Below are 12,500 nucleotides of genomic sequence, written 5' to 3' on the forward strand. Positions count from 1 at the left end.
TGTGTGTGTGTGTGTGTGTGCATTTTGTGTCTCTCTCCTTCTGTGCATAGTCTATTATTGGGGAGAAGGACTTGGTGGGGCGGGGGGTCTCCATAAAAAGCAAGGTGACAGTGTCAGAGCAGCTTTTGCAGTTCACGTTCCACCTTGGTGTTTGGCATTTGACATTTGCTATATTGCTGTAAAATCTGATCTTACATGACTGGTTGAGTCTGGAAACAAGGTTTAGATGAAGGCATAAGTTATCTCATCTACACATTACATCCATTTTTTCATATTAAAAAACTCTAGACAGGCTCCAAAAAGCCTTGGAAAAAAGCTTCTTACTATGAATACCAGGGTTCTACGTGAACAGTTTGGATTATTTAACATGAAACATTTGGGGGATTTATTTGGGAAATTGTGATGTTGTGCACAGTATTTCCATGCACCAATCAGAGTTTAGTTAAATGCTTTTCAAGATATGATCATAGTTGTTAGTTGTTTGCTCATGATGCCAGCTTTCTCGATGAAATCTGATAGAACCATACTGACACAGTCCTGATGAAGGAAAATGTATGGGTTTATTTAATTTCCTCCCTAAAACTTTAACTCAACTAGTATGCAACTAATTGTTGTATTGTTGTAATAACACATTTACAAAAATTACATTAGTCCCCGTTCTCAATTTTGAAAAGTTCATCTTGTTCCATGTTGTCTGAGCTTTTTCCAACTTTCCATTGAAGCTAAATTACGTTTATTATTTGCATTCTAGACTTCATGTGCATCAATTTTTATTCACACATTTCTTTCAACATATTTGTTGTGTTTAGAAACTGGGATCTCCACCAGCATTTAAAATAAAGTTCTGTGGTTTAAATAAAAAACTGTCTGGCCGCACAGCACGAGTTGTGGCTCAGTAAGACTTGCAGGGTAAAAATGAACCAATCCCTGTTGAATGGAAAAGATGTCATAGATATAGATATTAAAGCTCAAACTCTGTGGGCTCATTCCTCTATGTACCTCTATATTTTAGACCTCTTTAATTTTTTCACCTGATGCTGCAAGACAATGAATGGGCATTTAATTCGGCCGGGGAAAGCACAACAACTATACGTTAGCAGCATTTATTAAATGCAACATGTTTTAAAAAAATGTGCTTAACTTCAGGGGTCAATCTATGACAAATCTATTCAATGAGAAAATGACTTTAGTTGTGTCTAGTGGCTGTGTTCTTGTCCATTTCTTCTTCAAGGCAACTCTGTAAAAGACTGATTGCCTCCTTACCACTTTTTACACTCATGACAACACACAGTCTACACAGAAGCATACACAAGGTTCAGTGGCATGTCGCTGTGCATGAGCGGGATCCCTGGGGAGAGCACAGTCCGAGCAACTTCATGGCACAGCTTAATGGTGTTTGTGTGTGTGTGTGTGTGTGCGTGTGTGTGTGTGTGTGTGTGTGTGTGTGTTTGTGTGTGTGTGTGTGTGTGTGTGTGTGTGTGTGTGTGTGTGTGTGTGTGCAGACATACACATTTAACTCACTTGCATTTAACAGCCCAAGCTAATCTTCTCTAAACAGTACTTCACATTCTGGCAGAAAATGAACAAACCTGTCAGTCATGTGCTAATCTGTGGGAACTTTGAGTCTTCAGCCTGTCAGTCTTCCTAAAATTACAAGACAACCATGAAACTATACAGCCAAGTGCTGAGGGGACTTGAAACTATTAACCACACACACAATATCTCCATCCTCACATTCTCCCTCACTCAAGACTGAGGGCAACGCTTTCAATGTATGCACAGCTAATGTAGCAGTAACAGTTACTTATTGGATGAAATATGGCTGACATGAAGGGTGGACGGAAACGAGGGGCTCTGTGTAAAAGGAGCCTGGAAGAAAAGCCTTCAAATATCTTATTTCTGATCTTAAATTGTGTAAATATGACTTTTAGTGCATTCAGTGCATTGTGGTGGCTTTTTTTTAATGACAAAACGTTTTGTAACACTAATTCGAAGAACATCCCTTACGATGAACGCATAAGTCCTATTTAAAATGAAAGACAACTACGTATAGTAGGCCACTACATCCCTGCTTCTCCTTACTCCAAAATTGATGGCACAAAATGAATCCATCTCTGGCGTGCGTTTCAAATCAATCGCAAAATTTCCGGCAGCACTTGAAGGCAGCATTGACTCCGAGTAGCTCGGTTACTATGTTTACTGTTGCGGTGCAACGACAGTCTGTCCCACTGATAGAAAAGTAGCTAGATAGATAGATTAACATTAAAACGAGAAAACCTAGACATTGCACGACAGTTTTAGAATAATTATTATTTTAACTTGCAGTCGCTTTATCTTCATCAATGAGCAGGTGAGCAACTGGTGACTAACGTTACCAACATACTACGCTAATGTTAGTTCACAAAACATAGCTAGCTAGTTAAAGTTAATGAATGATTACAATATATTATGCAACCTTAGCTAACGTTATCTGATAAACTAGCTACCCTTGGTAAATGAACAATATGATAGCTAGTTAACGACGTAGTAATTTATTTCAGTACTTTGAATGTTGCATCAGCAACTAAATAAATACCTAAATACAAAAAAGTAGAACTAGCTAAACGCCTTAAAATTGCTAAAGCAGAACGTTACTCTACAATGTAAGGTCACAATACGAGTGCCATATATAAACCATAAAGCCACGTAGAAACGTTCGGATTTTATAATCCATGCTTTTTAATACTTCACAAACAATAATATGATTTAACTGCTTCAATTTGATGTCCAGTTTAGAGTGTTTGGGGAAATCCTCCACCAATTCAAAGAAACAGGTGAGCACTGAATAAAGTCAATTATCACACTCTAGTTTTCTATCTATCATCCACTTTTATGATGGATTACATTGCTGATGTTGATGTTTAAGCTTGTGCATTGCTACTCTGCATGTCCCAATAAACAGTGTATGAATATTACAATCATTTTGACCTCTCTATCTGGATGTAGTTGACAGCAGAAGTCCCCTCTGCTAATGCTGAGATACACAAACGCAGTGGTAAGAAATCAGTGTACTAACATCTCTTTCAGACCTATTTTCTTTTGCAAATACTGAAATGAGACATAAGATTTTACGTGAGTTCCATTTGCACTTACTCTGCTCACCAGCTTTTTATGACAAGCTTATATTCTTATTATTTTCTATACCAAGTTTGGGAAAAGACAGTCATCAGGGACATTAAACCTCGGTAAGAAAAGTCCCATCTTTGCAAGTATACATTTCTGTCATAACACACCATGCTCATCCAGTATTTTTTATTTTTTCACATACTTTTTGTATTCCGCAGGAGTATTCCTGCCCGGGCACAGCCTCGTTCTGTGACGGTGGGTCTTCTGAGATAGAACACACAAAGACTGGAATGACGGAAAGATTTTTTGCTTCACTACTGTAATTCAATTTTTTTTCATTATTAAGGTTCCTTGCAAGGAGACTCAAAAGTTTGAGTTTCCAAGTGGGAATGTGCTGGATGCAGACGGTATGTGGTGTTATGTGTGTTGGACTTTCTGAGATTGAAGGAAAATGTATCTTATCAGTACTTTCACATGATGTTTAACAATTATGCAAAGAGAGGTCTGTTCCTGAACATGCAGGGATAACCAAGGACTAAAGAGATCAAAGATAGCATAAAAAGACCAGGCTACAAGGCAACTCCCAGATATGTTAAGTGAATGAAAAATGTAATTTGATATTTTAAATTGCAATTGATGTTGATCACTCTGCACGAGCATATGGATAAATGTGTACATTCATGCTAATTACGTCAACAGTCATTCTGGGAAATGTAAGTCACAAACAAAGCCACTAACTGTGACAGAATAAGAAGAGACAGGCTGCGCACACCAAAAGTAAACTTTGCTGTCTGTGTAATTTTTCCTCATTCTCATCCATTTTCCTCAGATTGTTAGAGTAAGTTTAATGTTATGTTGACAACATACTATCAATTGACAGTTTCAGCTTGTTATGGTCACACAATTCACATTAAGTGCTATCTATTGTGCCCAAAACAATATTTCAAATCCATGCAAGGGTTAACTGGCTAATTTGAATGTCTTGGATGTCCGTGGTTCTCCTGTAGAATGCTCACCAAAGGATTCCATCAGGATGACACCAAGGTCTGTACTCTGAATTCACATATTAAGTGATGAGACTAATGAAATATCACCATCACACAGTTTGAAATCCTAAATGCGATTTCAGGGTTGATAAACACACACAGTCGACTGCAGTGCCTGATGAAGAGCTGAAAATGAAAGAGCTGAGGAAGCCCCCAGACTCAATGCGTATAGGTACGTTTATTGTAGAACAAAATGCTAAATAACAAAAGCAGCGAGAAAGAAACTGATGACAGTGTTAATGGTTGTCAGGAGGAACGACACATTCTTGTCCACCAGCTGAGCCTCTCCCCACACATGGGCCAAATGGAGAGGAACAACAGACAGAAGAAGAGGTTGTTGGGGATGGGGAACGAACGGCACCAGTGGAGCTGATGATGGAGGTGAAGTGACTGATCACCGTCAATTATTCTACACTGTATGCTCTGCTGAGAGGATGGGCTAAACCTTTTTTTTAATTTATTTCAGATGCCAAAAATCCTTTTAGTCCTTGGTTTTAGTCAAATATATATGTTTACTAAACTTGAATATACTCCGTTGAGATAAAAAAAGAAATTGAAATCCAATTTAAAATGTGTGGTTTCAGTTCCTCAGAGCTGTGATGGACAGAGACTTCCAGCTGGCCAGCAAACTGTGTCAGATGAGTATGTATCCTGCATCCATCAAGTCTATGTCTGTCAGTCAATAAATCTGCCAACGGTGAAGCCAGCCAATGATGCCTCTTCTTTCCTCTCCAGTTCTCATCTATGAACCGGACAATTCTGAGGCCTCTGAGTTTCTCCCACTGATCCAGAAGAAGCTGTTGGAGGGTGAGAGTTCCCCCATTTATACGAACGCTTCTGCTCCATATTCTAGAACACGCCATGAGTTTGTGTCATGCCTTTTTCATTAGAGCAAGAGGCAGAACAGAACACTGAGGAGGAGGAAGAAGAAGAAGAAGACAAAGAAGTAGATGAGGATAATGATGACTCCGATAACTCCGGGAGTGATGAGGAGTCATCTCAGGGCTCAAACCGCTCCTCTTCAGCTTACTCCTCCTCCTCACCATCAGATGATGATGACGAAGAAAAGCAAGTAGACGGACACAAGCCTTGCCCTACTTCTAACTTTTCTCCCTAAATATATTGTACCAATACAACAGAGGCAACGTTAGGCACTGTCACCAGATATCTCTGCTAATAGCTTCTTGGGACATTTTATCTATCTTAATCTGCAAAGCTACTTTGAACAGTCTATGTGCATTTTGAAGATGTTTTGACAATGATGCATTTTTTTCACATTACACCTGCAAATAAAATATGTATTGTCGGCAAAGCTGGCGCCCTTGTTTGCTGACTACGTAACTTATAAACATGCCATTAATAACAGCTGTGTTTGATTGCAGTTTTCTAATTCTAAGCCCTCATCATTTATAACTACACCTGTGCTTTACCTGCTATGACAGGCAAGATGTCTGCTGTGAGAGCTGCACTAAAACTGAAACGATTAGTTGATTAATAGATTAGTCGATCGACAGAAGAGAGAGAGAATCAATGTGCAACTATTTTAATAAATGATCATTTGCTTAGGCCATTTTTCAAGCCTGATGTCAAACATTGGTTAAAGCTCCTCTAATGGGAGGATTTGCTGCCTTTCTCTGTATTTGTTGCATAAACAAAAGCATTTTCTTCTGTTTTCTGACATTTTATAGACCAAACCATTGAGACATTTTCCGTCAGATTAATTAACAATGACAATAATCATTTGCAGCCCTAATGTTGACTAGAGTATCATACTGAAAATGACAGAAAAGCCTTTACTTTTCTTGGGCACCCATGTGAAATATCCGCAGGTCATTTCTTTAGTGAACAAACGAAAAACAAAAAGCACTTTGTAGAGAGATTGTTTTACAGGAGGGTTAGTTAGTATATATAGTACATATGTATAGTTTCTAAATGTTAACAAGACAGTTCTATGGATGATGATGCTGACAATCAAGCTCTTTTTTTTTCGGCACTAGTGTGCTCTGTGTACACACTGAATTGTTACTTTAACGGTTACACCGCCTTTCCCACACACTCAGCTATCAGCCACAGAGTTATTATCACATGGCAGAGCTTATCTTTATGAGTCGTCTCTACGCGTGACTTGTGAAAAGAGAAAGTATGAGTGCCATCTGATAAAGGCTGTTTGTAATTTGCAGTGATTGAATGAACATAATGGCTGCTCTCTGTCCATTCAGTGGACCAGGACACAGGAATGAGGATGACAATACGTCAACGCCCTCTGGGCTGGATTCACTTTGATGTCTCCGTGTTATTGTCCATGTCAATGTTATAAAAGGGGTTCAGGTCAAAAATGATGATGCATGCAGTGTTATCATCTCATGAAGGTGAATATCTCAGCCATGGAATGTGCATGGTGCTCTCTCCATCACCTGGTGCTTTTGTAAGAAACCCCCACGAGTTTATTGAAAAGGAGATGTATACATTATGAATGTGTACTAAAACCCATAAACCAACTTTGTCATCACAAGGTCAATTGCTATGTAACCCACTCAGAATGCATCCCACATTCACGTCTCCATCCTGTGACACACACACACACACTGAGGGGTGGGTATACGTCACTGGTGCTTTTCCTTTTGCTTTTTAGGCTTCTTAAAGTGGATTGTGGCTGTCAGTAGCACTCAGGGAAGCTTCATTAGTCGTCAGAGGGAGGCAAGGCTGTGACTCATGCTTGCGTGAAGAGACCAATGGGCAGCCAGAGTCTGAGATATAAATAACGAATAAAAAATATTCTTGAGGGAGAAAGGGTCACTTGCGCGCGGCTGGATGGGATTTTATTAGTGCGCTCTGTTGGTATTCCGCCATCACTGGACTGTTTTTGTCGTGCCTTTGGGTGGCAATTGTTACATCTAGTTATAGTTTCTCTGGAATCGACAACCTGTGCGCCCGTGAGTCGGTAAGATGCCTCCTCCGTTCATTTCAGCGGCGCTCTTGATACATTGATATATAGGCTTCATATTTTTTCTAAGACACAGGTGAATGAAACGTCGGAGTTTTTTTGGGAACTACCAAAAAACATGTTATATTTCCCCGTGTCGTTTGAAAGAAATGAGTCCCAGATGAGTGACAGAAGGAATTCATTAGTTGTCCAGTCGGTCTGATGACATTGACTGATGACGAGATGGGATGTGCTTGTTCGAAGCACAACTTAATTGAAATGTCGATTTCTCAGGCAATACGTGACTGACGTTAGTTATTTATAGTTGCATCTTATCAATATTTGCTTAATAAATCAATCTGTTTAAAAAAAACAGCTGTGATTTGTTCAATATGTCCCGTCATGTATTCATTTATATTTTCAGAATAGAACATGTCATCTAACTATGGCAGACTGAATGGATATATTTTGAATCTTATGTTTTATGCCTTAGAAATATCTCTCTAATATATATCTATGAGTGCAGTGGATAATCACAGACACACAGATCATACATTTTAATGGTCTCGCTCTGCCAGAGACTGATATCTAAGGAAAATTATAATTTTGCTCCAATGGGCCATTAGAACGTATAATAACTAGGAATATATTTCTTACATGTGGAGCTCCCTGATAACTGAATGTTATCTTTAACATTCGTCCTGATGTGCGCATTGCTTGCGCTTCGTGCGCAATTCTCTCCAAATTGCGCGGCTTGGTTCATAGCCCAATATCCTTCGGGAATGATCTCGTTCCTGGCGACGCACGGTGGATTTTTCTGATAAAATCCTGATCTACCAATTATATGGATTGTAGTTTATTCATAATATATATTTCTAATGTGAGCTGTAGAAGATGACCTAGCCACTCTTAACCCTGGACCGTTTTGTTTGCAGTTGATTTATTTCCCAGCTGGAGATCAGATAACAGAGGACTGATGGCCGCGTCTGAACCGAGAGCCACTGGCGGGGACCAGGACCCCAACTCCGACAATTTAAGACCTCCGTCCGCAAGTACGTCATCCTCACACTCCTCTCCCTGTTAACAATATCCTAATCCAGTATCAATCCCCGAGGGTAAACTCTGGTTAAGGCTGTCTATCTCGTTCAGACTGTGCTTACAGAAACAGCCCACTGGAGCTGACCGGGACTTGGTGCCTTGCTCAAAGACACTTTTTCATCCAGTGCGATCTATTGCCAACACGAAGGCTTAACAATCCCCCCCCCCCCCCCCCCCCCCCCCCCCCCCCCCCCCCCCCCCCCCCCCCCCCCCCCCCCCCGCACACACACACACACCTCTCACTCTGCCTCTGTCTGCCTCCCTGTCCCTCTCTCCCCTCCTCCTCTGTCTGATAAAGGCGAGTCTCGCCCGGGCCATTTGCTGTGTGGGCTCCGTCGTTAATCATTCCGGTTAAAAACAGAGCCATCACAGCTGCCTGTCGCTATCTGGCGGATCAGCGGTGCGCACCGAGCAGTGGACCACGTGCAGAAATAATGCACCATTAAAGCATTGGCATTTTTAATGATCTAACATTTTTGAATAAAAACGCATGTTCCGATCGAATATATTCCTGGATTGAATATTTTCCCTATACCTTCTTGCATTAACGCCTTCGTTGTCTGGACTTTAATTGGGTGTTTTGAAAACGTTTTTGACACAAAAAAATACCTTTTTTATTATTTAGGCCTATTATTTATTTTTGACTTGATTCATCTTATCTCGTTTATGTGGGCCCTCGGGGCTGTAAACCGCATGCATTAGTTGCGCATGGAGAAATAGGCTATTTCGCGTTTTTTTTTATTAATAGCTGAACACATTTATGTAGGCCTACCCATTAACCTATGGGTTAATTAGGCTAATTGTTTTAAGCCTTTGTCGCATGCCTAAATCGACTCAACTGCACTTGAGCAGCCAGCTGCAGTCAACGCGGGGAAGGGATGACCGCTTTTTGTCTTTGGCCAAATGTAAAAGGGACTAGGCTGCAGTTCCTGAGGACCAGTGGACAATTCGTTTTCATATAATCTCCTTTTTTCTCTTTATCAAACACAACATTTTTTTGAATCTTTAATTTGTGGCCCTTGGGTGTCAATATGGGGTGCCATGCCTACGAAAATGAAAGACTTATTATAAATGCGAGTTTGTCCCGAGGAAAAGCCATTTAAAAGGATGTTTGTTTTGTGAAAAGGTTTGTTTTGTCTGACTTGCTCGCACACTCCTGCTGGATGTTGCCATTATCTCTCTTCCACGCTCCATCTCACGCCTGGCGGCATGTAGTGTCTGTGCGTGCGTGTGCGCGCGCGTGTCTGCAGTGTGTATGCCTTGGCCTCAGCACCTCGAACTGCTCTCTAGGTTCTCTCGGAATGAAATTGCTTCAGTGAATTGAAATACTTGTTTTTGTTATGAAAGTTTTCCATCAGGTGTATTCGCCGCCTCGCTGTATAGCTTTGCTCTCTCGCGCTCTGCATTTTATTCCGTCTGGCTTCTGCTCCATCTCTGCTCACGCATGTCCACGGTTTTGTGTGTAGAGTGTGATTATGTATGCATGAGACGCACTATGGCCTATAAGTTTCTGCATCAAGCCGGCTATAGACTTTCCGGCCACAGACATAACCAGCTCGCTCCAGTCACATACTGTGTTTCACTCAATTAATCCCTGCCCTCCTCCGTTAGCTCATTTCACGGGCGTTAATTCCAGTCCGCCCCTTGGCTGGGTGTGTGAGCCGGCGTGGATGTGCCGTGCGGGCCACTGTCGGTGCCTATTGATTGAACCTAAATCGGAAATGTTATAAGACTCATCCCCCGATGATCAGTGGGTGCTGTGGTAAATAACAAGGTGGATAAATCATCGGCCAAACAGACCACTTTGAGCCAAATGTCTGAGAAACAAATTGTTTGATGCTTTAACACCCCGAATGAAAATACCCAAACAACCCTGAGTGTCCAGAGTCACGTCACACACCTGGCCAAGAGCCGTGCGCATCACGCAGCTTCCACTGTGCTCACTGTGCTCCACCAGCTTCACATCCATAATCCGCCCATCCACGTTGTCTCCGCGGCCTGCACACCAGAAACTCAAACGTTCATTCTGTTTTAGCCTACGAGTATGCGTGGATGCACGGATGTACACGGAAACTTGGGATGAAGATTTGTGGTAAGTTTTTTGGGCACATAAACCGTTTCACGTTAACTCCTTTCATATGTCATTCACATTTCTGACATCTTAGAAAAATGCAATGTTGGAAGGACCAGATTTAAAAAAACAATATTAATGTATGGTGATATGTCTCCACCCTATCACATTATAATGCTTTTTTGTCGAGGTTTCATCATAGGGTGGCTGTTGTTCTTTAAAAAAATTAAAAAAACACGTTTGGAGGCCTGAAATAGGCCATGATAAAGGCTGTTAGAGCAGGGCCATCCACGACTGTCACAGTGTGTTTCGATCTTCTAAAGGTCAGTGGACATTAGCCTGTAGGTCTTATGATGAGAGCCCCAGATCACCCACCGACTGCCCCTGAACCCCCCCCCCATGTCTTTTCCATTTCACCACCAAGACAAAAATCGCTTAGACAGGCCTGGAAATATAGCCTACGTAATAAAGCCCAGAAAGACCGCCAGAATAACCTGTAAATAAAGAAGTATTTTCATTTTCCTTTCATATCTTTTCGTGCAACAAATACTACAAAAATGTTTTATTTGAAAAATTCTGACTATCACGCGGATGGCCTATAGGCTACAACAGAGAATGTGACGTTAAGGGAATGTTTGTTTATTTCTCCATAATTTGAAGAAATTTGTTTCTAAAAAATATATGGATGTGTTTTTCTGGCAGCTTTACAAAGGGCGAATGAATATCATGTAGATATGGAACAGGAAACAGGATGTGATTGTCCTTTTTGTCATGGCAGAAATCCATTAAGACCAAAGAATTGAAGAAGCTATGTATTGCGTACGGTTATATTTCTGAGAATGAGAAAACGACCAATATCATTTAACTGGTCCAAATGACATTTTAATGGAGTGAAATGGAAATTGAATGGGGATATTTCTTTGTGGAAGCTTAAACTGTTAGAATGTCCCCAAATATTGATTTCGAAAATGTCATATAGGATTTAATATGCAAGGTGTCATTGAGGTGTCATTAAAAAAATATGAATTATATAGGCTTACAGATGACTTCCATGTGTTTTGTGCACAATTAGTCCCAACCGTAACCACATTATCCTGCCGATATAAAGGCCCTATATGCAGAGAAAGGATCAATCCTAGAGTTCAGAACATGCTTAGGGGTCTGCGCATCCGTCTTAGGATGTGCGTTTATTGGCTGTATGGGTCATTACCGCGGGCTGTCCTGTCCTGTCCTGTCGTGTCCTGTCCGGTCCTGTCCTGCCCTCTGAGCCGATCAGCTTGTGGACTAGGTGTTTCCTCGCCAGGGTGTGGTTGTGAAGTCACAGGGTGGGCTGTGCACTCACACACACAGACAGGGGTGGTTCCTCTTCCTGTGTGTGTGTCCATACATGGCCTATATAGGTTTGGCCTCCACCAGAAATTTTGATTATTAAAGATTTCAAGGCATCAGGAGCTCACTCAGGACAACACCGATTTTGTTTTTTTTCAAAAGCTGCCCTACCAGATAGATATTTACAGACTAAATAACTCGGAATATTTGGACATTCATTATTCGTCTTTCTTGCATTTAAAATAAAAATTATTTATTTGTGTGGAATGGAGGTGTTTGGTGATAACTCCTGCCCTCCGCCGTGTAACACCCTAGGGTTCCTGCAGAAGAACAACAGTCTGGACGAGAAGGGCAGGCTCGCGGGCCAGAAGAACTTGCTCTCGTGCGATAACAGTGACAGGGACGCGCGCTTCCGCCTCACCGAGACCGACTTCTCCAATCTGTTCGCCAGAGGTGAGCACTACATATTTCATCTTAACGTATCTAAACAAATATTATGTGTGCTTCGTTTGAGCTGTACGCTATGGTCACATTAGTCATAGGCCCATTACTTCAAACTAAAACGACTTTTGGCGGCTGTGTCGAGGCGGCCTACAACCAGTAAAGCACATCTTTGTTGTTAACATTGTGGTTCTCTTTTTGCTACAATATTGTCTTCTTACACCCAATGAAAGTCAGCTTTCTAGAGGACTACGACTGAAGTTAGAGGCACATTAATAATAAAGAAAATATCAAGAAAAAGAACCAGATGCTGGTGGTTGGCAACCAAAATATCCCAATGTTCTTTTTGTATCACACAGCAAGTATATGGTCTACCTGTTGAGACCTGGAATCACTGCACTTCTCATCTTAAATCCCGCTTGACAAAATATATGACCATACATGGAGTAGTTACTGATGTTATTAGCCTGTAGGCCTATTAGTAATA

At 41.1% G+C, this 12,500-nt stretch overlaps 2 protein-coding genes across 5 annotated transcripts in view; both read left to right on the forward strand.

Moving 5' to 3' along the window:
• Positions 1–2,137: 2,137 nt before the first annotated feature.
• On the forward strand, positions 2,138–5,522 carry erich2 (glutamate-rich 2). 3 transcript variants are annotated; one of them, XR_004658914.1, is made up of 13 exons: positions 2,138–2,350; positions 2,771–2,813; positions 2,986–3,034; positions 3,182–3,224; positions 3,324–3,360; positions 3,452–3,512; positions 4,113–4,149; positions 4,235–4,323; positions 4,402–4,532; positions 4,736–4,793; positions 4,887–4,958; positions 5,042–5,338; positions 5,375–5,522. XR_004658914.1 is itself a non-coding variant. In XM_034888998.1 (12 exons), the coding sequence occupies exons 1-12, from the start codon at positions 2,343–2,345 to the stop codon at positions 5,266–5,268; spliced, it is 855 nt and encodes a 284-aa protein (XP_034744889.1). In that variant the 5' UTR covers positions 2,138–2,342; the 3' UTR covers positions 5,269–5,516. The 3 variants fall into 3 exon arrangements, 2 of the variants coding, with proteins under 2 accessions (XP_034744889.1, XP_034744890.1); XM_034888998.1 differs by having other exon boundaries at positions 5,042–5,516; XM_034888999.1 differs by having other exon boundaries at positions 3,188–3,224; positions 5,042–5,516.
• Positions 5,523–6,820: 1,298 nt separating this feature from the next.
• The window catches only part of LOC117954888 (glutamate decarboxylase 1-like), a 15,656-nt gene continuing 9,976 nt past the window's right edge, over positions 6,821–12,500 (forward strand). Inside the window, exons 1-4 of one of the 2 annotated variants that reach the window (XM_034888994.1) lie at positions 6,821–7,092; positions 8,010–8,126; positions 10,208–10,264; positions 11,888–12,025. In XM_034888994.1, coding sequence (XP_034744885.1) covers positions 8,051–8,126; positions 10,208–10,264; positions 11,888–12,025 — 271 coding nt within the window. In that variant the 5' untranslated portion in view covers positions 6,821–7,092; positions 8,010–8,050. The remainder of the gene's footprint in view (positions 7,093–8,009; positions 8,127–10,207; positions 10,265–11,887; positions 12,026–12,500) is intronic. The other variant, XM_034888995.1, reaches the window with a different exon arrangement.

This window comes from Etheostoma cragini, chromosome 12, assembly GCF_013103735.1.
Source record: "Etheostoma cragini isolate CJK2018 chromosome 12, CSU_Ecrag_1.0, whole genome shotgun sequence".
Lineage (NCBI taxonomy): Eukaryota > Metazoa > Chordata > Actinopteri > Perciformes > Percidae > Etheostoma > Etheostoma cragini.

What these genes read in the sequence shown, in the direction of transcription:
- erich2 (XM_034888998.1), top strand. An exon ending in TCCATCAGGATGACACCAAG is followed by an intron (nt 4,150 to 4,234) that starts GTCTGTACTCTG and finishes ATGCGATTTCAG; the next exon opens with GGTTGATAAACACACACAGT. An exon ending in CAGCAAACTGTGTCAGATGA is followed by an intron (nt 4,794 to 4,886) that starts GTATGTATCCTG and finishes TTTCCTCTCCAG; the next exon opens with TTCTCATCTATGAACCGGAC.